A 27,219-nucleotide genomic window follows, 5' to 3' on the forward strand; every position below is an offset into this window, starting at 1 on the left:
GGATATCATGACGCGACCGAAGCACCTGGGGGTCTTGTTTCAGAGACCTTGAGCTATTTAACTTGGCGTTGTTGGCTCGCCAAGCCTGGAGATTGCTTCGGGAACCAACGAGCCTTAGCGCAAGGATCCTAAAGGCTGCTTATTACCCGAAAAGTACAATTCTAGATGCGGAACTGGGTACAAGACCGTCTCAGATTTGGCGTGCTGTTCTGGAGGGTCGGGACTTGTTACGGCAAGGTATTATTCGCCGGATCGGTAATGGCCAAACAACAGAGATATTGGTTGATAACTGGATACCGAAGGAGATGATTCCGCGACCGATCACATCGCTTGTGGCAGATCCTCCAAGGTACGTCTCTGAGTTGCTTATCCCAGCCACTGCATCATGGAATGAAGCTCTAGTTAGGGCAGTCTTTCTCCCTATCGATGCTGAAGCCATTTTGAAAATACCCATATGTACACACAATATAGAAGATTTCTGGGCCTGGTACCCAGAGAAGAAGGGAAAGTTCACCGTGAGTCCGCATACAAATTTTTGCAAAAGACCAAGATTCAGAGGAAGGAATGGTTGCAAGGAAGAGGCGGATCGTCCAACTTTGATAGAGTGTAAAATCCTGGAGCTCGTTGTGGAAGATCAAGGTCCCTTCGAAGATAAGAATCTTCCTATGGAGACTGGCGCATCATTCACTTCCAACTACAGATGTTTTGAAGAGGAGAAATATGGCTGTGCAGGACGCTTGCCCGCTGTGTGGATGCAAGGATTCATGGAGACACGCCCTTGTGGCATGCACCATGTCACGCTGCGTTTGGGCCTTGTCAGAAGACACCATCATATCCAGCATGACTGAAAACGCAGAAGCTAATGCGAGAATTTGGTTGTTCGAGCTGCATGAGTCGATGGATCATTCCAGCTTCACAAGGATGGTCATCACTCTTTGGTCGATTAGGTATTCTAGACGGAAGGCCATATATGAATCAATCTTCCAAAGTCCGCAGCAAACTACCAGCTTTGTCAACAACTATATCAGTGATCTAGGTCTCATCACAGCCCGGAATGATCGTCCAAGCCCAACTGCTCCCGTCCAAGCCCGGCCAAAGCGATGGCTGCGACCACCGAGCGGTTGTGTCAAGATCAATGAGTAGTGTCTAGGCAATGCCGTGGAGGAGCGGTCGCGGTTCTGTGCCGTGACCAGGAGGGAGTATACTTGGGGTCCTCGGCGGTGGTTTTTCACCACACTAGGGATCCCCTTCTTCTCGAGACATATGCTTGTCGGGAGGTACTAGCACTCGCCGACGGCCTGGCGGTCAGGAACATTTGTGTGGCTTCGGATTGCCAAGAGGTGGTAAACGACATCAACAGGGGTACTGGAGGCCCTAATGCGTCAATTGTGCATGAAATATTGAGTCATTGTAATAGTTTTATCTCTTGCTCTTTTATTCATGAGCGTAGGAACTTTAATTTCGAGGCTCACAATCTCGCTAAATTTGCTTGTAAGTTAGGCGTAGGTGGACATGTTTGGTTGGGCACTCCTCATGACCCAACTTGTGTACCTATGACCTTTCCTTTGAATGAATAAAGACAGCGAGATTTCTTAAAAAAAAAAAAAAAGCTAGCGCGCGCGACCAACGACACCTACCGAGCAGTGGCGCCTCCGAAACGCTCCCCCTCTATCATTGCACCCACGCAGCGCCAAATCGATCGCCGTATTATATGTGCCACGACGCGAGCTAATTTCCGAGCCAAGATCCCATCAACCAGCTGATCACACTCCACTCGGTCGCCCGGCCGGTTTCGCTTGGACGCAAGCTCCAGTCCGCGGGATGGATGGGGTGATCCGCGATCGTATCGCTAATTCGCTATCCCCGTGCAGTTTATGGCGGAGGGAGGACGTGGTCACATCACATCGGCAGGGTGATCACATCGAGTGGTATGGGGAGCAGCGGCACCCGACTAGGACTGCCCAGTGTAAGCTTTTGTGAGTTTTATTCAGTGACTAGCAGGTGGGGCCGATGGACAACGGCAATGATCGGCTGATCGCTGTCCCCGACGGCATTGGAAAAAAGTGTGAATTGGTGCAGAGCGGGCCTCACCCTGTCAGACGCTCCTGCGATCTTTTCGTAGGTAGGCTGTCGCGGTTGTTTGTACACCAAGCGTCCGTATGCACGTTGTAGTACTACGCGGAGACGAGATGTTGCTGCAGTATATATGTACACGCCTGCTATACAGCTAAAAAAAATGGTGCGCGCCGAGGGTGGGTACGTACGTACCCGCGTAGGCTCGTGGCTCACGGGGGACGAGCTCGGAGCGAAGTGAATCTATCCTCTCACGCACGGTGGAACGCAGTACGTGCTGCGATTCAGTGCTACCCGTACTCCGTCGCCAAACAGAGGGCGCTCCGATGTTGGTACTTCCTCCGTCTAGTCTAGGTGTATTAGTCATCTAAGAAGGTGCATCGCAACCTAGGCGTGTAGATATTGGGCTAGGAGGAGAACTGAACCGCACATGAAGCCAATCACATTGCTCTTTTTCCAACTGAAAACATGCTATTAATTGGGGAGATTAAAGCCCTGGTGGTTCGGCTGATGCATGCAGCCCATGGTCGCTTCAAATCCCAATCAGCACACCACGCAAATGGCATGCATTGGTCGCTGTAATTAAGAGATGGGTCTAATTACTACACATGCAACTAGTATTAGTGCTTGGCGCCTTAGCGTTTTGGGAAATTTTTATTTTCGTTAGATGCCCAATACACTGGGACGGAGGGAGTATGAAATGCGCGCTTACTGTTTACCTTTCTCGCAGGTCACGAGCAATTAATAAGCGGCACTGATGTGCCTGCTAACGGCGTAATTATTGCACGCGTAATGCCCAGATAAGTGGCAGCAGATGCTAATGAGCAAATAATTATAGTACTCCCTCCGTTTCTTTTTAGTCTGCATATAAGGTTTGGTCAAAGTCAAGTTTTGTAAAGTTTGACTAACTTTATATTAAAACATATAAACATTGACAATATGAAATCAACGTTATCAGATGCACCACGAAATGTATTTTCATACTATATAGTTTTAATATTCTAGATGTTCATATTTTTTTATATAAATTTGGTCAAACTTTGTGTAGTTTGACTTTGACCAAATCTTATATGCGGAGTAAAAAGAAACGGAGGGAGTAGTAATTAGCCACACTGTTGAAACAACGCCGCTGCGGCGGCAACACGCAGTGGGCGCATGAGCAGAGTACTATACGCATATCCGTAGACTATATTGGGTAGTAAGCGTGGTGTCATACAAAATTTTATTTATTACTCCCGTCGTTCCTAAATATTTGTCTTTCTAGATATTTGACTACATACGGAGCAAAATGAGTGAATCTATACTCCAAAATATGTCTATATACATCCGTATGTGGTAGTCCATTTGAAATCTTTAGAAAGACAAATATTTAGGAACGGATGGAATAGGTTATAGACTCATATTGCATTGAGACATGTGATGTTACGGTAACTAGCTAAGTTACTCAAACTACCTCTTCCCTCATTAACTCATTTGCCACATAAACAAATTTGACCAAGTTGGACTCGATGTTACAGCTGAAGTTACTCCCATTATTTTTTTTCGAGAGTACGCCAAAGGCGTATCATATTTTTATAGAAGGAAGAGAGTAAATGTACAAGAACGGCACGAGCTAGATGAGAGCATCCAAGCTAGGCCAACACCCTTTACACCCGACACAACACTCTAGGGCTACTCTCTCACAAAATGCGTTAAACTACTAACTCCAACACTAACTAGGCTCCATTGCTTGACTTCTCGGAAGATATCATCCGCCAACTCCATCGGGGTCCTTTGTTGCTGCATCTTGTTGAACACACGCGCGTTCCTTTGCTTCCAGAGCTCCCAGGCTACTAAGATGACGAATGTGTCATAGCCTCTCTTCAACCGGCACACCCCTCCTAGTCTCGATCCACCACTCCAGGAAAGTATCATCTACAACCGGGGCCCTAATGGCCAAGTGGAGGGTGTCAAAGCAGATGTGCCACACATGTTGAGCATACCCACACTTGACCAAAATGTGTCCGGCGTTGTCTTCGTCCTGCAGACACGTGTAGCAAGCCGAGGGATGATCTTGGAGGCCATGCTTTGCCCTACGATCAGAAGTCCAAATGCGATGCTGGACAGCCAACCAAATGAAGATTTTGCACTTCAAGAGTGCCCAGCTCTTCCAGATACACGATGCATAGGGGGCTCGTTCGTCACCAAGGCATAGCCGCTGGTAGGTCGACCTAGCAGTGTACAGCCCGGATGGATCAACGGGCCAGGAGAAGTAGGGGGTGTTTGGTTCAGGGACTTTTTAGTCCCAGAGACTAGAAAAAGTCCCTAAAAAGTCCATAGGAACCAAACGGGAGGGACTTTTTCTACAGGGACTAGAAAAAGACTCTACTAAAGAGTCTTTTTTGATTAGCCGCTAGGACTAGAAAAAGTCATAGGACTTCTGAACCAAACAACCCCGTAGTCCCGGGCGTTGCAGTCCCATTGTGGCTGGTATGAAAAGCAAGATGATGATACGCATTTTTTTATATTATACAAAATGAGACTGGAACGAGATAAAATCATGCATGCTATCTGGGTCCCAACATCTTTGCGAGAATGTGAGTTGTGATTAATTCGCGGTTGATTATTAGGTGGTATGGATTCATTGCACGCCCCCGTGACGCGTGTGCCGCTGCTTTCATTACGGGGCCGATGCATGCATGCTATGCTACCCGGTGGCCCAGCGCGTGCAGGTGCAGATGTTTCCATGCCCCTGCTATGCCACCGAGATCACAGGGCCGCGACATCGTACCCGTCAGCCACCCATGACGTGACGACGGGCCGCATGCGGCCGCCGGAACGCCCACACGGCGGAGCTCCCCCGCGACGTGGAGATCTACCCACGACCCGTCTCCACACACCTGTATCCCGCTCCCGCCTCGCGCGTCGCCCCAGTATCTCGGAATGCAAAACGGAAAAGAAGAAAAAAGAGAAAGAAAACATCCCACGTCCCGTACCGCTCAACGCTATCCGCATCTCCGTACCAGAGGAGAGGCCACAAACGCTATCGACAAACGCACGCGTCGCCGTCCCGTACACATCCGGTATGTACTCTTTCAGATCGCCCGCCTTTGCCGTATCTCCGAAGCTTCCGTCCAGCCTCGCCGTCGCCGTCGCTGCCATGCGCACCCCTTCCTGTCGACGGCGGCCGGTGAGTGAAGTGACCCACGCCGCGCGGTAACCGCGCCAACAATTGACCACGTTACAGTACTGTTTTTTCCCCCACGTTTGGCGCGCGGCCCCTTTCTCCATGTCTGCACGTGTCTCCTCCCGGCCATCCACCACCGCTTGTTCCCTTTCTGCTCCTCCGCATGGGATTCTGGGCGAGGGACGTGGGGAGCCGTCCGTTTGTCGGGTGCTGAGCGATCCAGCCCGTTGGATTTGCCAAGGTGGGTCTTTGCTTGCGGGTGAAGTTTTTCTGAGACGCCTTTTCAACAGTTGTTGGCGATTTAGTTTCAGACGGATACCTCGGTGACTTATTTATTTGGCGTATTTTGTAAAGTAGATAGATGGTAAATAATACAAATAATTTGATGATAATGTCACCTCTAGAATAATGTGGAATTTCGTGGGTTAAATGTGGCGCTACACTTTGAGCGTCACCAAATTTACTGCTTCAGTGCAGCTTGAGCGTTACCAAATTTACTGCCTATCCGAACTCCGTCAGCTAGCTAGGTCACTTCTTCAATTAGCACGCATGCTAAACTGTTTTCTGAGCAGATTAGGTAACATCGCAGCGTCAATTTTCGCTGTTCTCTAACAGTGAGCTGATAACATGAGTTCCGCATCAAAGAGAGGCGACAATAATGCATTGCTTGCCGGACCTAGCAGATAAGAAGATGCTGCTGGGGTCACCGTTTCTTGTCCTAATATTGTTGGTTGTTGGTGGTCACATTTTAATACTACTTGTACTATACAGTTGTTATGCAGCAATATGCTTTTCATGCACCACGGATCTTTTTTCCTTTTCACAATTTATTAAGAAGTGCACCCAAGTATGCCTCATCTGAAACCATAAATTATTTCATGTTCGAGGAAAAGGCCATTCCATCATCCGCGAGGATGCATTAATAATCGCATTACAAACAAAATACTGCTCCCGTTGGAGAGCTATACTACATACAAAATGCAGTACAGTACTAGTAGTACTTTATCAGTTAATTAAGCAGCCGAACTAAACCCGGAGGCAGCTGTCACTACTACCATCTCCCTTCAAAATGTATACAACGGTCAGTCCGTTACAGTCATACAACAAATTCATCCCATCCTCTAATCTGATTATAGATACTACTCCCTCCGTCCCATAATATAAGACGTTTTTACAAGTTGCTTACAAAAACGTCTTATATTATGGGACGGAGTAGTATACTACTTATTTTTTTGGAAAGAAGTGATGCACCACCTGAGCTCAAATACCTTCGGTACAAAATGGCAGTAATATATTTTGCTCCCTTTGGCAGTAGAACAATTTGACCAGCACCACATGATCCTCCCAGAAATAGCAAGTCCATGCACGTTCATGTCAACGATATTCTTCTCACCCTCACCCTCACACCACACCACACCAACCTCCCCACTCATCATTAATCCCCGAGAACTTAGGGGAGCCACGGTGAAGAATCGTCGGGCTAAACTCGGCCAGATCCGAGTCGTCCGTCCGTCGCCTGCAATGGAAGGAAAGAGAAGAAAATCCGGAGACGTCCGTACCGGCACAGCCCCCGAGGCCCAATCCTCTCCGCGCCCGCACGCCAACCCAGGCCTAACCAGTCCACATCAGGTCACTGACACTCCGTCCCCTCCACAGCTGGCCCCATTGACCAGCGAGAGGAGGGGACCCCAGCCGGCCAGCGTCGCCGAGCAGAGCAGAGCACGCGCCGCACGCAGCCTCCACCGCTGTCACGGAAACATTCACCGCAGAAGGCGCCGAAACAAAACGGAAAAAGCGCACGGGCCGCAGCAGTAAAAACTCGGGAAGGAAGCAGTAGCTGCGGCGAGAGAGGAAAGATTAGCAGCGAGAGGGAGGAAGAAAGGGGGAGGAGGAGAAAGGGAAAAATTAAAGTAGAGTTTAAACAGCGAGAGGAGAAAGAGGCAGCGGCAGCGGCAGCAGTAGTAGAGGAAGAGGAGTCCCAATCGCACGGCGCCTCGACCGCCTGCTGCCTCCCCCCCCCTACCACCACCGCGCCCGCCGCGGAACCCTAGGGCCGCCGCGGCGAGCGAGCGAGCGTCGGCCGGCCGCGCGAGATCTCGCCAGGGGGCGCGGCGGGCGTCGCCCACTGCCCCCAGCTCGCCGGCGGCGGGGGCGGGGCCGCCCCCATGCCTTTGGCGCCCCGATCGGAGCCGATCGGTGGCCGCTCGAGGCGTCAGAGGAGCTCGCCGGCCGCCGGGGAGGCGGAGGCGGCGGCGAGAGAGGAGGGGGAGGAAGAGGAGGAGGAGGATGGCGCTGTTCCGCAAGTTCTTCCTCAAGAAGACGCCGGATCGGCTGCTCGAGATCTCCGAGCGCGTCTATGGTATAATGCCCGCGTCCCTGGCTCGAGCCGTGCCGCCGGAGTGAGGGGATTTGCTTGTTCCGAGGGGGATTTTGGGCTTTTGCCGCGGCTTGGGGTTCGGGCTCCGGGGAACTGTTGCTTTCAGGGGATTTATTATTGCTATTATTTGAGCTGGAATTCAGTTCGTTCCGAAGCACGGCGAGCTAGATTTAGTAAATTTTGATGTTAAGTTGAATTCGGTCCAGTTCTGGGTCGTCAGTGTGCGCGCACAAGACTCAGATTTAGCTGCATTTGACCTAAATCGGCTTTATTTCTTTCCATATTCGAATTTTGTCTTGCCCTTGTCGGATGTTGGCCCTTAGGGAAGCTTTGGATTTAATTGCATTTTTTTCTTATAAACATGCAACAATCATCTAGTAGTGCCTGCATTATTATGTCCACATCTTCTGTTGGTGCTCCCTCCCTTTAACCTAGTTATTAGTTATAATGGCGTGCTTATCTGTTGATGAAACCATGCGGATAAAATACTTTGTTGTGTCTAGAAACACGAACTTAGTACATATGCAGTGTGAAGATGAGGTTCTTGCTAGCATGCCAGTACTTGATCCGTTCTCCATTTTTGTAGTCTTAGTTGAACGATGCAAATTTGAGCATGAGACCGTGCTAATTTCAATCGGTATGTTGGTTTCAGTGTTCGACTGTTGCTTCGCCGCGGAGGCCATGGGTGAGGATGAGTACAGGGATTACTTGAGTGGCATCGTTGCGCAGTTGCAGGACTACTTTCCCGATGCGTCATTCATGGTCTCCAATTTCTGGTCTGGGGACAAGAGGAGTCGGATTTCAGATATATTGTCTGAGTACGACATGACAGTCATGGACTACCCACAGCAATACGAAGGATGCCCACTCCTTCAGCTCGAGATGATCCACCATTTCTTGAAATCATGTGAAAATTGGTTGTCAGTGGAAGGGCAGCAGAACATGCTTCTAATGCATTGTGAAAGAGGGGGATGGCCAGTGCTTGCATTCATGTTGGCTGGACTACTTCTATATCGGAAAACGTACACTGGTGAGCACAAGACTCTAGAGATGGTCTACAAGCAGGCTCGCAGGGACTTCATACAGCAATTCCTAAAGTTGAATCCCCAGTCTTCTCATCTGAGGTATTTGCACTATGTAACAAGACATGGAAGTGGTTCAGAATGGCCTCCAATTAGCCGGCCTCTCATATTGGATTCTGTAGTTCTCCACACAGTTCCTAGATTTGATTCCGAAGGGGGCTGTAGGCCGTATTTGCGTATTCACGGGCAAGACTCAAGTCCTGGTAACAAGAGTGCAAAGGTTCTTTTTGAGACGCCCAAGACCAAGAAACATCTCCAGCGGCATGGGCAGGTAATGATTACTCCTAAGCTGTGGAGATATTTATCACTACCCAAGTTCTACTCTGACAGATGGTTGCAATGCAGGCTGAAGTTTCGGTGAAAATTAGTGCTTCTTGCCGTGTTCAAGGAGATGTGGTTCTTGAATGCATCCACATTGGCGAAAAACTAGATCGTGAGGAAACAATGTTCCGCGTCATGTTCAACACTGCATTCATTCAATCAAATGTCCTTGGATTGAATCGTGATGATATTGACGCTGCGTGGAATGTGAATAATCAGTTCCCAAGGGACTTCCGAGCTGAGGTGCTAAATTCACCTGCTTCCATGCCTTTCTTCAGTTTTCTTTTCTGTTTGTCTCCTGTGCATTATGAAATCTAAGAATAGAGCTTCTGAACCAGGTACTCTTTTCAGACCCTCATTCCTTAAAGCCCGCTGCTGCATTAGAAGAGGTAGGCGACGACGGAGATGAGACTGACGTTGCTTCCGTAGATACAGGAGATGAGTTTTATGAGGCAGAGGAGGATTGGCATGATGCTAGGAGAGATCCAGATACTCAGTCAACTGATGGAAAAATTTCATTAGAAGTTGGCAACACAGAATCGGATGGTGGGGTGGCAGTTGAGGAAAACGGCAGCCTAGGGAAGCATGTGATTGATGAGGATGTGAAGATTATTATCTCCGAAAATTCAGGTAGCATGAATGACAATGGGCCAGCACCTGCCCCAACTTTGGAAAATCCAGGAGGTTTACAGCAGGCATGCAAGGTTCTCGAGAAGTCTAAACTAAGCAACATAAGTGACCAAGAGGACAATGCTGTGCAGGACATACAGGTGGTTGCTGCTTCTATAGATTCAGAAGGGCGCAAGTTTGGATCAAACTGTCAGGAGGATACGAAAGGTGTAATTGCACAAACTTTAGTTACTGCAACAGATCCAAGTTGCAGTGATGAAGTTCAGTGTCGCACAGGTGAATCCATGAAAATATCGACATACACTGCTCTGGACTACACTGCTTTCAGTTCTCCTAGAATATTATCAAGTGTGGACGAGGATATCCACTTAAGGACATTGCCAAATGAAGGACACCAGAATGGTGACATCAAGATTATTACCGAAAACACAGTAACTTTGGACAGTGAGCTACTGATCTATGAGGAGAAAGCAGTAGTTGATAATGGAAACCTTGTGCAGGAGGTAAAAACTGTTGTCAAGGAAGAGAGTGTTATTTCAAAGATAGACAGAACTGCTACTGAGAATATTGTCTCAGAAGATAATAACAGTTACAATGTAGAACTGGTTAAGGTTGCTGATACAGCTGACAGAAGACTGAATCATAGTAAATCGAAATCTGGTCTTGGAGATACCATACATGCGAAGAAAAGCAGTCTGCAGGATAGTATTGTTGTATTACCAGCTAATGAAATATCAATAGAAATGAAAGCCAAGCGAGAAGAGTTTGGTGGCAGACAGGATTTTGGCATGCCTCTTCCTCAAAGAAAAACAGAAGCTAGGGATGATAAATCCTTGTCCTCAGTATCAAAGAAGATACCAGTAGGTAATGCACCTGGGTCAGTGTTACGGGAGGCAATGCTTGGGCATAACGAACAACTGGAAGAACAATCGAAGCCGGCCAAACCAAAAACAATACGTAGATGGATCTCACCCAAGAAGGAATCTGAAACTGCCTCTGTGCGTAGGCCATCGCACCCTCCATCCAGATATGACAGTTCTCCAGCTGCACTAGCTATCCGTTCCGTGTCTACAGATAACAAAGGCAATTTTGTGAAAGGACCATCTCTAGTACTACCTGGAACGCTGTACGGCAATCACTTAACACAAGATGCAGTGTTGTCTCCTCGATTCCCTGCACGACGACCCTTGTTGTCAGGTGCACAAGCTGCGCCAAGAATCCAAGCTACAGCTCCTGCTCCACCCCCACCCCCACCACCTCCATTTTATGCTTCTTCAAGTTCAGCTACGCACCTAGCACCTCCTCCACCACCACCACCACCACCGCCACCGCCACCACCACCACCACCACCGGCTTCAGTATGCTTGTCAAACATACCTCCCCCTCCTCCTCCTCCTCCTCCTCCTCCTCCTCCTCCTCCTCCTATGTCTTTTGGAGCACAAACACGGCACTTTGCACCTCCCCCTCCTCCCCCACCTCCGCCCCCAGGGTTAGGGGTCCGTGGAAGCATTCCACCACCACCTCCACCTCCGCCAAGGTTAAATGGCAGTGCTATTGCTCCACCTGCGCCTCCACCTCCACCACCGAAACCAAGTTCAAGTGCTCCACCCCTGCCCCCGCCCCCACCGCCGCCTCCAGTTCAATCCTTGACAACACGTCCAGGTGCTCCTCCTCCACCACCACCTCCCCCGCTTCCGGTGACACGTTCTGGTGCTCCAGCTCCACCACCACCTCCCCCGCCTCCAGTGACACGTTCTAGTGCTCCACCTCCACCACCACCTCCCCCGCTTCCAGCGACACGTTCTGGTGCTCCACCTCCACCTCCACCACCACCTCCCGCATCATATTCTACTGCTCCTCCGCCGCCACCACCACCTCCGATGACCCGTTCAGGAGCACCACCTCCCCCGCCCCTCCTCCTGGTGCACGCCCTGGACCTCCACCTCCCCCACCCCCTCCAGGTGCACGTCCTGGCCCTCCACCTCCCCCGCCTCCTCCAGGCCGACCAGCAGCTCCACCTCCCCCGCCTCCTCCAGGCCGACCAGCAGCTCCACCTCCCCCACCTCCTCCAGGCCGACCAGGAGCTCCACCACCCCCACCTCCTCCAGGACGACCAGGAGCTCCACCTCCCCCACCTCCTCCAGGCAGACCAGGAGCTCCACCTCCCCCACCTCCTCCAGGCCGACCAGGTGCTCCACCTCCCCCACCTCCACCTGGAGCTGGAGGGAGAGCACCTCCACCACCACCTGCACCTGGAGGAAGGCTTGGTGGGCCTCCTCCACCTCCTCCTCCAGGTGGCCGTGCACCAGCTCCTCCTAGAGCACCAGGCGCTCCACCACCACCAGGAGGCAATCCTACAAACTCTTTAGGTAGAGGGCGTGGTGCTGTACGTCCTCCAGGGTCAGGTTTTGGGCCTGCAGCCGCACGCAAATCAACATTAAAGCCGCTGCATTGGGTCAAAGTGACAAGAGCTATGCAAGGCAGTCTCTGGGAGGAATTGCAGCGAAATGATGACCCACATAGGTAATTTTCTGTCCTCTTGATTAAACATTTAAACATATACTTTCATCTCAAGTATGCTTATTATACATGCAACATTTCCAATGATGTACTCCCTCCGTTCCTAAATATAAGTCTTTTTAGATATTTCAAATGGACTACATACGGATGTATGTAGACATATTTTAGAGTGTAATTCACTCATTTTGCTCCGTATGTACACTTGTTGGAATCTCTGAAAAGACTTATATTTGGGAACGGAGGGAGTGGTTGCTACTTGTTATAAGGTTGAATTCAGACTTCTTAGTTTTAGTGCTGTACAGTACATGATTGTAGGATCAATTTTAGACCAAGCCATTGTTCAATATCTTGTAAAGCACTATGCCATGATGATCACATCACCTTAATATCATCAACGTCTTTTGATATTTTTTATCTTAATAATGTGGGAAACTGTTTTCTGCAGTGTATCGGAGTTTGATTTGTCAGAGCTCGAGAGCCTTTTTCCAGCAGCTGTACCAAAAACGGATAACACCTCCAAAACCGACAGAAGAAAATCTCTTGGATCAAAGCCAGAGAAAGTTCAGCTGGTAAGTAAAATGCTAACATTTGGTACTCCCTCTGATCCATATTACTTGTCTTAGATTTGTCAAGACACGTTTTAGTGTTAGATACATCCGTATCTTGACAAATATAAGACAGGTAATATGGATCGGAGGGAGTAATGAAATTCGCAGTATAAAATTTAACTCATTATAGCATGAACAATTTCAGCATTCAGCAATAGACTGTGATTTCTGCCTTGTAATTTCAACTCTTTAGAGTAACTAGATATTCTTTCCCTTTTTGGCGGTGAGAGTACTAGATATTGTAGTGCGAGATTTCTTTGCTTTTTATTTTCTTGATATGATTGCTACCATTTGCTTAGGTACATTGTTACTTAACCCTATAGCATAATTAGATATTACAGTGTATAGTTTTGAGAAAGAACTGGTCTCCCCATCTGATATCCCATTGTAAGCCACGTTTCATCTAATCTGGTAGTATATGTAAATAGATTGAGTTGAGGAGGGCAAACAACACGGAGATCATGCTTACAAAAGTGAAGATGCCGCTGCCAGACTTGGTGGTAAGAATTTGAGCAATGAAAACAAAGATAATATTAAGTATGACATGATAAGATTATTTATTTAGTCACTAAATTTTCAACAGAGTGCGGCACTGGCACTTGATCAGTCTACCTTGGATGTTGATCAAGTGGAGAATCTCATAAAGTTCTGTCCTACGAAAGAGGAAATGGAGCTTCTTAAGGTGAGTATTAGTGCAATGTTGCCTTGCCTCCTTTGTGATCCCATTTTAACACAGCGTCACCTTCCATTTTTCCTGTCAGAACTACACCGGAGACAAGCAACTTCTTGGGAAATGTGAACTGGTAATGATTATCTATGATCTATGACGTTTTTATTCTTTTTGTGGTACTTAATACCAGTATCAGAATGTTTACTGATGTTGTTCTTTCTGAATTTGATCGCCCCAGACTTCTTGAAACATGAAAAACACAACATCTCATATTTGGTTTGGCTTAATCGATCATTATTTTAATTTTACATCAAAACATAGCAACATTAGTCAAAGACATTTATGTTTGTGAGCCTTCTTTTGACTCAAAAGTCCAAGACTCAAAGATCATTTACATCCATTCCTTTGTTTGATCACATTATCCTGGGCATTTAAAATAGCCAGGTTGGATCTAACGTACACATGTGAGCCTGTTAGATACGAGTGTTAAACCTAATTTTGCATGAAATGTTCTTAGGAGTTAAGCACAACAGTTATGCTTACCTATTTGAGTATATCAGTATCCAACAAACTATTGCATTTTGTTGCAGTTCTTCCTAGAACTGATGAAAGTCCCACGAATGGAGTCAAAACTGAGAGTATTCTCCTTCAAGATCCAGTTTGGTTCACAAGTCGCAGATCTTGGGAAAAGTTTGAAAACCATAGACTCTTCATGTAATGAGGTATGTTGAGAGTTAGGCATATTGATTTGCAATTAATCTTCACCTGCTGTCTATTAAGTCAAATTCAATTGTATCAGATCCGAAGTTCTCTCAAGTTGAAGGAAATAATGAAGAAAATACTGCTCCTTGGAAATACGTTGAACCAGGGAACTGCTAGAGGTAATAAGAACTGCCTGCCCTTCCATGAATGAATATATGAATTTTGTAAGCCTTTTTTATAGCTTGTTTGACAGTATTCTATCATATTAAGGTTCTATTTTTTATACAGCACCCTTTAAGAGTAGGATTAACATATTTTGGTGTATGATGCATTGCAAAGATGATGCGAAGGGAGTTGCACCACTTGAATATTATGTGTGCACACTGTCTCGAGCTAGTCAGTGTCATGCCAAATCATAAAAGTTCATATTTTGTCTTACATTACATTAAGATTGCGGGAACTCCATACAACAAGAACAAAGCCTTCAGTCCCAATCAAGTTGCGGTAGGCTAGAGGTGAAACCCATAAGATCTCGCAACCATAAGATTCCAAGAACTCCATACGTTCCTCCACAATGGGCAATTCGGATTAGAGATTTAGAGAAGGATTACACAGAAACTTCTGCACGGGACCTGTGAAATGAATAGCGGTGATGTTGTAACATTAAGGCATTGACAACTGAAGTCATTAATTGGAGATATAAATGCATGTGAAGGAAAAGTATCATTCGTTGCCAGGTTCACATCTATATATTTTCTTACAGGTGCTGCAGTTGGCTTCCGGTTGGACAGTCTGCTAAAACTTACAGATACCCGGGCAACAAACAATAAGATGACATTAATGCACTACCTCTGCAAGGTATGCCTTTTACCTGGTCTGTGCTGTTGAGTTCTCATGTGTGTATTAGTACCCTTTAACCAATGGCCTGGGCTAGCAACTAGCATATTTCTGGATTTCTGTGACTCTCCGCTGCAAAGTGGATATGGAGATCAGATAAATTAAGGTTTCAGGGTCTTCAGAATCCTAGATATAAGCAAAGCTACATGAAACCTAACAGTAACTCAATAAGCCCTAGTCTTTTATCGAGATTGTATCATGCAACTTCATGTAAGTTTGTCAATCAGTATGGGTTCATCTTATAGTTAAAGCAGTGGCAGAAATCGAACAACTTTGAGCACGTCAGTGTTCAGTCTGCATTGAAATACTAAACCAGTAACCAGGTTATAATACGAACAACTTTGACCTTCAGGTTTCTGATGTGTTTGTTATTGATTTTAATTGACTTTGCATGGCAGTAAAATACAAACTCCATTTAGTTTATGCAATGTGCCAGTTCTGTATCGTAAAGCAATCTACAATCTAAGCATCTGACCACGGTCACTTGTAGTCCTGGGTCTAATAAACTATAGTTAAGTTAAATGATTTACACATTACCACATTGGTCTCTGTCTCCTATATGCATGCTAACAGAAAGAACATCTTAATATCAGGTACTTGCTGCAAAATCACCACAGCTTTTGAACTTCCATGTGGATCTTGTTAGTTTAGAAGCTACATCAAAGGTTTGCGTTTTTCTCGTGACATTCTATCAGTTCACTCGCAAAAAATAAAATAAAAAATTCTATCAGTTAACTATGTAGCATATGTATTTTTCTGTTCATTTAAGATGCACATGCTTTTGTCTTATTGATGCATTTGAACAGATACAACTGAAAATGTTAGCAGAAGAAATGCAAGCAGTCAGTAAAGGGCTGGAAAAAGTTGAGCACGAGTTTAAAGCTTCAGAAAGTGATGGTCCAGTGTCAGAAATTTTCCGTGAGGTCAAACACTGTCTCATTTGAATTTCAGGTTTTAAAGTTGTTTACATATAGTTAGCTGGTACTCTGACCTTAGAAGCGAATACATCCCTGTAGCTCGAGTACTCAAACAGTCAGATATGCATTAGTTTTAACAGGATAAATCTGAAGCCAAATTTAAAGGATGTGGATATATAATAGCGCAGGTTCCTTTGTTTGTTACCTGATGTCTTGACTCCGCAAGTATTTCTGCTTCGTATTTTGTAGATAAATTACCTGATTGTAAATGCGAACCCCGTGCCTTAACAGGCTGTTTATGTCCAGTATCCTGAAGGTTCCCTGAATAGTAATTATAATCACAAACTGTGTGCGCATGCATTTCCTTCACTTAATAAATCTTATATGCTGAATTACTGGATTGTGTGAAGTTGTGTAGTGCATATGAATATCATTTGGTCTAAACTGGTATTACTTGATTGTGTAGAAACTCAAAGAGTTCACTGACAATGCTGGAGCAGATGTGCAGTCATTGTCTTCATTGTTCTCTGAAGTGGTATGTTTCGTTGTTCGGTTCTATGAAGATTACTTGCCATACATTCTTCTTGTATTTGATTTTCTTGTTTCATTGTTTTGGCAGGGAAAAAAGGCTGATCAATTGATCAAATATTTTGGCGAGGACCCTGTCCGTTGCCCATTTGAGCAAGGTATGATACCAGTTTTATTGATTCATCTTAATGAGTGTGTGCTTGTTATATACTCCCTCCGTTCCTAAATATAAGTCCTTTTAGACATTTCAAATGGACTACAATATACGGATGTATGTAGACATATTTTAGAGTGTAGATTCACTCATTTTGCTTTGTATGTAGTCACTTGTTGAAATCTCTAGAAAGACTTATATTTGGGAACGGAGGGAGTATTTTTGTAATACCTCTAAAGGTTTATTTCTCATGGAATTTCTAATCAATTGCATATGGTACTTGGGCATGCTCAAACACACTTTCTAGGATATGAGTTATTTTCTGAGGATGCAATGGGTTGAAGCATATCTGATCCGTGCAATTTTAGCCATGATGTTCTGTGTGTTTGCTTGCTAATAACATGCCTCACATTTACTCTATCGTGACCATCCTCTTGCAGTTATGTCTACCCTGTTGACATTTGTAACAATGTTCCGGAAAGCGCATGAGGAGAATATCAAGCAAGCCGAGCTTGAGAAGAAAAAAGCTCAAAAAGAGGCAGAAGCAGAGAAGTCTAAGAATGCTCAGTTGGCCAGTAAAAATGTATTGATCCTTTTATTTTATATGTTTTGCAGATTTACTCAGTCTCAAGCGCTCATTTATTTATGTTTTTTTATGTGCTCATAGGACTCGAAAGCATCGAATCCAAGCCGACAAGCGAAACAAACGTTAGAGAAAACAAGATCTACAAGTAGGCGAGGAAAAGATGGTGGATGATCTGAGATCTGAGAGACCAACTCCAATGTTGTGATTTTGATCTGCCTGCGGGGCAAATGCATGCCCTGCCGGATGCATGCGAAGGACCATGGATTCGCACCGCGTCTTTGAAGGCGAGAAAAGGCGTGTGAATGGACGCAGTGACCAGTGGAAGTAGAATGCATCGAAGCAATTGTACAGTACAACAGTACTCCCACCACGGTATGGCACATTGAACTTTACTTTGAAACAATATACTGAACTCTGCTGGTCTAACTAATTTTTTCTTGCCAGCAGGTCTCACTGGCAAATGGTCGACTATTTTTTTCCTTCGGCCAGCAGGTGTTCAGTGCCAACATCTGGCTGCTGTAAAGAGCTAACTGTGAAGCTAACTTCATTCTTTTTTCTTACCCGTGCTATGTTACTTGTTCTTTCTAACATCGGTGGCCAAGTACAGCCGTAGCTTTAGGAGAGTGCAACCAAGGCACAAAGGTGCGAATTGTACAAATAGGAGTAGGGAAAGGGTAGAAGGAAAGAATATGTTCCTGGCATGGTAGTAAATATGAGATGTAAACGCACCCGTAGTGCAGTTAATCGTACTTTTTGTAGCTAGTGTGTCATAGTTTTGATGATCGGTTCGGTTGTATGGCTACTCTTATCAGTCACGCTGGAGGTGCTGCCGTTTTTTTGTTCCACGTGCATGATAACAAGATGGAAGACGCTTCTGGAATCATATGACCTTTTGGTACATGATATGATAGCCTGATCTGTCTAAAATGGCTGAGTTTCCTTCTAGCTCTGTTGACGACCCTTTGTTGGACGGAGTTTCTTGTTTGTGATTGCCAGTCACTCGTGCGGTTGAAAATGCCAGGAACACTTGTACCAGCTCTCTTCAAGCAGACATATTTTGGTGTGTCATAGGAAGAACACAGTTTACAGCTGCATGCGAAGAAGTTGTCTGGAAAATAACAACTTCTTTGTCAGGGGTTCATGGCCCTATTATGCTTGTCTCCGCGAGTGGCGGTCACAAGAGGACAATGGCTTTGGGTGAAACAAGCAGCTGGCTGTGAATCTGTGATTCCTTGTCTCGTACTGTATCAGCCCCAAGACCATGGCATTCCCTGTCCCATGCATTATCACGTGCTCTAGTCCGTCGAAATGTTCACCCTCGTCATCCAGGGCAAACAAAGAAATTAAATTTTTTGCTCACCGTAATAAGTCACCAGGCAACTGTATTTTTTGTCTTTGGTCGCAGTGCATTCTCATTGTCGCCCTGACCCTAGAAATCACGGGAGGTATCAGGTATCTCATCCCATCTTGCCAATTGCCAAATGCCAACCCCTAAAGACATGTAAAGACTTGAGTATCATAGCTCTCATAGTCTTGTTGCATGTGCAAAGCTCGTTGCTGCCTCTAAGCTTGCAACCTTGTTGAAACCCAAGAGCTTCTAGAGAAAAATTGTCGATGTAGCAGTCTAGCAGATCACCACCCCGAAAAAGAACTCGTTAAAGAAGGCATGTAGAACACCCGAGGTACAACCAAACGGAGTTGGAGACAAAAAATTCACACGTTCCTCGACTAGGCCAGAGGCTAGTCAACCTTCGCCGTCGGTCGAAACTGGAGCGTACAAAAGGAAAAACCAAACCCGGAAAACGATCTAAAGACACATGATTTTCCACACTAAAGTTTTAACAGGATACACACATCAAACTTGAAAGGCATTACACTTGATTTAATCGGCGGCGACTCTTCTCAACCTCAGCTTTCAAGTCCTCCAACCTCTTCTGGCCCTCTTCTGACTTTTTGCCGCTAGAAATTGCGTAGGGTACCAATGTCCCCATTCCAAAAATGAAAGCCACCGTCATATAGACATGACCTATAGGTTCGAAGTCAACAGTTGGCAGCTTATTCCAAGTGGAATAACAGCGGTGTCCCTGCAGCATGAACCACGGTCACTACATGGACCATAAAGTACAGTTTCACAGCAACAAAACAAATAATAAAAACACGTGATCAACTTGGGAAGTAATACATCTGCAGTTGCACACTTGCATTGCATTTGCATGGCACCACTAAAAGAACAGCATCAATAATTCGTAACGTATCTATTAGTAGTTGCTACATGGGGTACACAAGAAGATGTCTAAAACCTGAAATTTGCCTAATACCTTTCGGAAACATGTGTACCTATCTTATTTAAAGCGTTCGTTAGGTAATATGAATCCTAGAGTTTTGGCAGATTACGGAGGAACATGGATTTCTTTGAAACATCTGCATAACTCCCTGGAATACTAGTGAATTCGTCAAAATGGACACGGAACATGTTGTGATTACCTACAAATAAAAGTACTCCTAGCTTAGGGTCAGAAAATATACCAACCTATATCTGTTGTTGCTAGGCCTAGAATATACAATCTTAATCTGAGACCTAGACATTAAGGGATGCTGGCGAGGAAACATCAGACACTCTAGCATAGCATCCTCTATCATAAGTTTATGGCTCATCTCATGCTTCCTGTTATGTCCAAGATTCTTACAACCTTCTATGCTGTGCCTAGACAAGGACAATTTGCTAATCTGATAGCACCAACGAAATCATCCAGGGACGATGACGATGAAACCCCAGCACAAAATCCTTCGTTGTCGCATCCTTTGAGTAGATCGACCGGCAGAATATTGTGCGAACCGTGAAGCTGGAGAGAAGCCGCTTGCCCAGGGTGTCTGCAGTTGGGTTTCCTTCTGCTCGAAGAACCGTCTGGGAGACAGCGGCCACCCGTGCCAACACCGAACACACAATTGCCATCGCCATCTCCTAGCCGATGCCTGGCGGCGCGATGGGGGGCTGCCGCCCGTGTCGCCTAGGTTAGGCGACGCTGGGGCCGAGCCGGAATGGCGGCGGTATACTGTCTCACACTACTTAAGTTTAACAGGATATATAGTTTTTTTTCCATTTAACAAATACGTTCAGCCTTACTTAGCACAAAAAAACAGGATATATAGATCAAGCTTGAAAGGCATCACACTTCATTTAACAAATACAGCAATATTGCCATATGTTATCTTCATCAATGACTCTTCTGACGATCAGCCTCGTAAGCCCTCCATTCAGCCTTCCAGTCCTCCAACTCCTTGGTGCTCTCTTTTGCCCTTTTGACGCTATAAATTGTGTAGGGTATCATTGTTCCCATAAAATAAGTGAAAGCGAACAGCATCGGAATAGGACCGACAGGATAAAAAATCTCAGAAGAATGCAGCTTATCCAAAATGGAATAAAAGTCGCGTCCCTGCAGCATGAACCACGTACACTACATGAATATTATAGAACATATATAAAAGCAAAAAGTACAATTTCATAGCAATAAAACAAAGTAACAAAATTCGTGATCAACCTAGGAAGTAATACATCCACAGTTGTGTTGCATGTCACCAATGAAAGAACAACATCAATAATACCATAGATTAAATCCTACTCCCTCCGTTCGTAAATATAAGACCTTTTATAGATTCCAATATGGACTACATACGGAGCAAAATGAGTATGATCCAAGTATTGTTGGGCAGTAACAATAATAACTGCTCAAGTATTGTTGATTAGTAAGGTTGTCCAACCGCAGTAGCCAAGGAGGCCCAGCCCGTATGATCCAAGACTGATAAAAACAGAGGTGAAAGGATCCAAAGTTGGAAGCTTGCAAACTGGGCTATTATTATAACTATATATAGGATTTTGGTTTTGTGTGCACTTGATGAGAAGAAATCCGCCAGAGATCAATACTTGAATAGGTACAACCATTCAAGGAGCATCTTGGTGGTGCCCATGGAGGTACACACGAATTAGATTAGAAATGCAAGAAAGTCCTCATACTTTGAATGCCAACAAGTATACAGGTTCAAATCGTAGAAGTGAAATTTATGTAACGAAAGGAGCATGGGGTCTCACCATCCATTTTAAGCACAATAATTATTTTATGTCAAAGAAGAGAAAGACTAATCTTTTAGTAGTTGATACATGGGAAGATCTCTAAAACCTGAACTTTGCCTAATACCTCCCCGAAACATGTGTACCTATCTTATTTGAAGCATTCGTTAAGTTTGAAACATCTGCATATCTCCCTTGAATTTGTTAAAATGGACGTATAACATGGAGTATTACCTAATAATAATAAAGTTACTTGAGGTTCCCAAAGGAAAAAACAGCTTGATGTCAAAAGATGTTCCAACCTATATACCTGTCGCTAGGCAAAGAATCCTACAATCTGAATCTTAGATATAGCAACCTATATACTTGAGGTTCATCTCATGTTTCGTGCTATGCCCACGATTCTTGCAACCATTTATGTGGTGCTGTAGACAAGGCGTTTTGCTAATCTGATAGCACCAACGACTGGAAATCATCCAGGGAGGATGACGATCAAACCCTAGCACAAAATTTTCCATTGACGGTTCCTACTATGGGTAGATCGTCCAACAGAGTATGGCGCGAACCTTGAAGCCGGAGAGGAACCGCTTGCCCAGGGTGTCGGCAGTTAGGTTTCCCTCTGCCCGAAGAAGCGGCTGGTAGACGGGGTGGCCGCCACGGGCCACCCGCGCCAACACCGAACGCGACATCGCCATCGCCATCGCCATCGACGTCGCCTGCCGGACGCCCCCTGCACCTCCTCCCCCTCCCTTCTTCTCCTCGCCCCGCACGGCCGCACCTCGTTTAGGTTTCCCCCTGAGTAGAGGCGATGCCTTTTTTTTTTGAGGTATAAAATAGAGGCGACGACGTGCGGGCTAATCCGAGCGCCCCAGGCGTTGTGCCACCGTCCGGCCCACACTAAGCTCGACCCATTTGCGGATGGGCCTGGCCCTTTTCCCCTCTTTTACAAAGCCAAGGTCCAGATCACGTGCTCAACACCATCGAAATTTTGAAGTTTTCTCAGAATTTTTTTTTCGAAATGTTGAAGTGGCACCTTCATCATCCAAGGCAAACCTAGAAAGAAACTTGCTCTCCCCAACAAGTCTTTGGTCGTGCAAACTCCGGCCAACAACTCGAACCAACCTCACAAAATTTGATCAAACACGACCGGATTCCATACAAACATGACAGATTACATTTAAACATGACGTATTCCATTACATTTTTACATCAAGACAAAGCTCGTCCGGCTAGGTATACCTAATCTAAATGGTTTCCGGCACCCGTTCCCCGTGTCCGGCCATGAACCAAGAGAGCCGAAACTTCGCCTTTTCCAACTCCGCCTCGGCGCTCTCTAGCTCTACCTTCGTAACCTCCTCTGCAGGAGTCACACGGGAAGCGAAGCTGTCTGCCTCCCCGTCGTCGCCAAGCGGCTAATTCAACGATGTTTAGCCTACCAAGCTTGGCTTAAACGGGAGGGGAAGAGCGGTGGCCTTCCTGGGACCCGACCGCCAGCGACCTACCGTGCACTACTCTTCCTCGCTGCCGGCGGCGCCCGCGGACGTGTCGGCTTGTGGTCGTCGCGGCGGGGCGCGGCCTCGGTGATGTCCTCCTCCTCCTCGTCGGTCTCGCCGAACACCGGCTCGTTCGCCTCGTCGTCGAACTGCTTGACGGCGGTTGCCACCTCCTCTACCCGCTGGCGGTACCGCCATCGGGCGAGAGAGATCTTGCGGGAGGAGCGGTACGACTCGAGCAGCGCCTCCTGCTCCGCCATGTCAACGTCTGGCGCGACCGCCCTTCCCGTGAGCTGCTCCTCCGCCTGCAGCTGCTCCTGGAGCAGGTGGTGGTTGTAGGCGGCATCGGCCTGCGCCTCCCAGAATTACTCCTCCCGCACCATGTCCAGTTAATGGGCACGGGCCCCGCCGATGGTCAAGGTGCAGTGCACTGATGAGGGTGGCACGGAGGAGGAGGAGGGCCGCACGAAGGAGGAGGATGGTGGCGCCGGCTCGTCGGCGGTGGCCGCGTCCTCCATTGGGACGTTGTCATCCTCCGGTTGCCGGCCGGCCAGCCAGCCGGCAGCAATTGCGGCCATCTCCTTCTTCTGTTCCGGTGTCAGCCTGTCCTAGAGAGATTTGGCGGGGGAGCAATCCATGGTGGGAGTGGTGTGGAGAGGGATTGGAGGCCGATGACTATGGCTATGGCCTGGGGCAACGGTTTATCTAGCAATGGCGGGCGGCAAAGGGACGGACGGGTGGCGCCGGAGGAGACGCCTCGGCAACTGCGTGCCATCAATGTGGGCGGCAGGCAGACGAACGAGCGGCCGCTGTGTCGTTTGAATGCGCGACAGTCACCTGCATCGGTAAGCGGCGTGTGTGGTGCTCTCTCGACCGACGCGCCGCTTCAATGCCGGCGCTAGTGAGCGGTCGCGTCCGCTCTGGCCGGGCATGAATGCGGTCGCTGACGCTCTAGAGCGGCGCTGACCGGATACATGCGGGAGGGGTGAGGGGTTTTTGGTGGGCCAGGACGGTCAGAAGCGGGCTTGGGATCGGTCCGGCCTCCGGCAACACCCCCCCTCCCCCCACACACACTTTTGTCTTTGGTTTACGGGAGAAATCGCGTCCGAATCATTCTGCGGATCGATACAGAACTACGGTGGATGGCTTTCTCGGTTTGGAAGGTTGCGGAAGGTTTAACTCTCCGCGTTGGAGATGCTCTTATCAATAGTCGACAGTGCAATCCCTGCATTCCTTGAGGCAAAAGCTGTACCGTGCAATAATTCACTGAAACAGTGCATACTTTCCTGCTCTTGCAATACCTCATGGGCTCATCGCATGTATAGAATGGGCCATCATGGCTAGGGTGATTTTCTTGCTTAAGCATGGGATTCAACTGTCAGTGGCGATGGCATGATGAGACTGATTCAACCCTGTCTAAAGTGGCAGGCAAAATGAGTATTGAAATTAGGCGATCCATATGCCACCACAGCTTTTCCAAAGTTGGTTATTGTTTTTTGCCTCTTCTCTTACGATGATTATGATCATAGAACTTTTGACATTCTCAGCGAGTTAAATATGCTCTTGCTTAAGATGTTCAGGTCTTTTGCTGAATGTCCCACTGACATGTGGGTCCTATGACCACACGGGCCACGTGTCAGTGAGACGTGAATGCCAAATATCAAATCATCGTTCCGTCGAGCGGCAAATGCCTGAACTTCTTATTGTGCACGGCTTTCTAGACTGCTTATGAGGTCGTGGGTCCCAATTCTTTCCTTGATTACTATTCAGGCACATACACCACAGTTCTTGATAATTACTCCCTCCATCCCAACACCCGCTCTTATATTATGGGACGGAGAGAGTATCTTTGTAATTCTGAAGTTCCATCACTATAGCCTAGCTTCACATAGTTTTTGGTACATTTTACATATACTTCAGCTAAATTCAGCTTTTGTTCTTGTCTCTTCTCATTTTCCGTTTATGCTCCGCCACTGCTTGCATCCTCTCCTTTTTTGGGTTCAGATTGTATCCTCCTAAGCCACAGATATTCTTCACTCATTTTCTGTCTGGTTGTACCTGTGGATCTTTTACAAAGCCCATGTAGAGAGAGCTAGTCATTGGCTGCAAGGAGGACAACAACAGCAAAGGACAAACACGCACACCAACCCAAGAAAGGCATTAACTCAAGATCAGTTTAGTAGTTGAGGCGTCAGAGATCTCCGGGTCAAGGATCATGGCATGTGCTGCTCAATGCGCATGTAAGTCCTATTAAACTAAGCTGATGGAATCTTCAACAAGATGATCATATGAGCTTAATTAGTTCTTTAATAGAGGTCGCTAACTGCTTGTCAGAGCATGGTGTACCATGCCACTGATGTTGTCGAATTGTCGTGTTTTTGGAACTGAAATTCAGCATGTCGCTCCATCAGGAGTGGTTTTGCTGATCTTCATTGAAGTTTGTTCTTCGGTGATGTCTGCTAATGGTAGAAAGAGAAAGTTTGACGTATAAGGTTGCTAAATAACGGTTTGAATTTAAACCCTTAGGTCAATTTTGTGTGCTCAGCACTGATTTACATGAGTTCAACAGCAGTTCACTTTTACAATCCCTAAGGATGAGACCCTTGAGTTCATCTGGGCATAAGGTTTTAAGCTAGCTGAATATGTCGTGGTCGTAATTTAGTTTATTTTCCTTATGTTGCATCCTCGAACTGGAGGCTGGTGCCTAGGACTTGTGAAGTTGGGATGATGACGTTAAGCTGCAAGACATTCTCAATTACTGAAATGAAATCAGGTCTCAGGAAAAAAAAATCTGTTAATCATAATTGTAATATTTACATTTGAACTATCTTCGCATTTCAAATTTTTGATCACCTAAGATTTGATATGCTATTTTTTTAAGTGTCGCAGACTTTAAAAATATAGGGGCGGGCGTTTGGGGGACATGGTTGGATGGCCTACTCCCGTATCCAGATCCAAAGACAAGTCCAAACAGTACACGGGCATATATTTTTCCGTTTTGAGGGTCGGCGTTGAAGATGCTCTAAACCCCTAAATGGATTTTGGTATAGAATGACAAGCAACTAAGGCACTAATATGAGTTCTAAGTTACCTAAAAAATGAGTTCTAAGTGTTAAAATAGATTTTAGTCCCCAAGTGTGAACGTTACTAATGGCCTGCAAGAGAGATTTAGCAAAATCCGTGTAAGTATCCAATTAGTTATCATTCCCAACCGGTAGTGGAGGAAGTATTAATCTTATGGGACAAAATTTCCTCCTAATTTGTGTCAACTCTCATCTTTACCCCTAAAAAAATAGTAATTTTGCTCATCTTCCGTCTGGTGCCCTTATGGAAATACCCGTACGTGTCGTTTCCGTCTGGTACAAAGGCCTTTGATTGTTGGTGATGATTTCTTCAATTGCTGACAATTCTTTACCAGCAATCGTCTGCCCACAACACACACAACTTATTAGGAGGAATCGTCTTTGTTATTATCGGTCTTCCCACACAATTGTTATTACCCACCTGTTTGTCGGGTATCACACATATCTTGTTAAGCCGAATCGTTTGTGTTCTTCTGGATCACCGCAATCAGTTCATCCGAGTGACCTGTATGCCATCTATCGCGCACATCTTGTCCTAGGTAATCGTTTGTGTTGTTTTCGTTCATCGCAAACAGTTCATCTGGGTGACTTGTATGCCTTATATTGCACACATCTTGTCCTGGCTAATCGTTTGTGTTCTTTCCGCTCATCGCAAACAGTTCATCTGAGTGACTCGTATGCCGTCTATCACACACACCTTGATCTATCTAACTGTTTCTGTTGTTTTGTCTCATCGCAAACAGTTCGTATGTATCAACTGTATGCCACGTATTGCACATGCAACTCTTTTCTGGATCGTATTTGATGGCTCCGCCATCACACACGGTTTGTCTTATTGGGACAATTTTATTACAACACCGTTTGCGATTCATGCATCGCACACAGTTTCGTCGAAGGGTCTCTGATTCATGTGCTACCTTAGCAGCATCCTGCAATAGTGCTTGTTTGTTAAACTCTATGTTTGAATGATTATTCCGAAGTAGCCCCTAGTCGGAATTCATGTGAGGACACATATGCATATTAGTATTAGACTAGCACATGTATTGGTCGATGACGATGTTTCACAGAGCATGGACATGGAGACATCGAACCAGTAATGTGGCCTATGCATGTTAGGTACATGGGGTTGGACACACTAAACTTGACACATAGCGGGGTTGCTTTCGGTTGTCTCTTATAATGTGTATGTTATGTGCTTAGACCTGAGATTATGTATGTACTTGAGATTTGTAGTGACTTACTTAGGGGTTGCCAAATGCTACTTCGTACCTGGATAGTTATAAAGGTTGATTTCTTATTTCTCATGAAGCATGCTATGCGGCATGGTCAGTTGAGATGGGATTTGC

At 46.2% G+C, this 27,219-nt stretch overlaps 1 protein-coding gene and 1 pseudogene across 2 annotated transcripts; one reads left to right on the forward strand and one right to left on the reverse strand.

The window, feature by feature from the left end:
- The first annotated feature begins 7,073 nt into the window (after positions 1 to 7,073).
- LOC123052207 (formin-like protein 5) lies at positions 7,074 to 18,114 on the forward strand (annotated as a pseudogene).
- Positions 18,115 to 18,802: 688 nt separating this feature from the next.
- On the reverse strand, positions 18,803 to 22,112 carry LOC123049057 (uncharacterized). 2 transcript variants are annotated; one of them, XM_044472054.1, is made up of 2 exons: positions 21,864 to 22,112; positions 18,803 to 19,315 (listed from the first exon to the last, which is right to left on the reverse strand). In XM_044472054.1, exons 1-2 carry the CDS (start codon positions 22,002 to 22,004, stop codon positions 19,103 to 19,105), a joined length of 354 nt encoding a protein of 117 aa, XP_044327989.1. In that variant the 5' UTR covers positions 22,005 to 22,112; the 3' UTR covers positions 18,803 to 19,102. The 2 variants fall into 2 exon arrangements, with proteins under 2 accessions (XP_044327989.1, XP_044327988.1); XM_044472053.1 differs by lacking the exon at positions 18,803 to 19,315 and adding an exon at positions 20,376 to 20,665.
- Positions 22,113 to 27,219: the final 5,107 nt, after the last annotated feature.

The sequence above is a fragment of the Triticum aestivum genome, chromosome 2D (genome assembly GCF_018294505.1).
Source record: "Triticum aestivum cultivar Chinese Spring chromosome 2D, IWGSC CS RefSeq v2.1, whole genome shotgun sequence".
Classification (NCBI taxonomy): Eukaryota; Viridiplantae; Streptophyta; class Magnoliopsida; order Poales; family Poaceae; genus Triticum; species Triticum aestivum.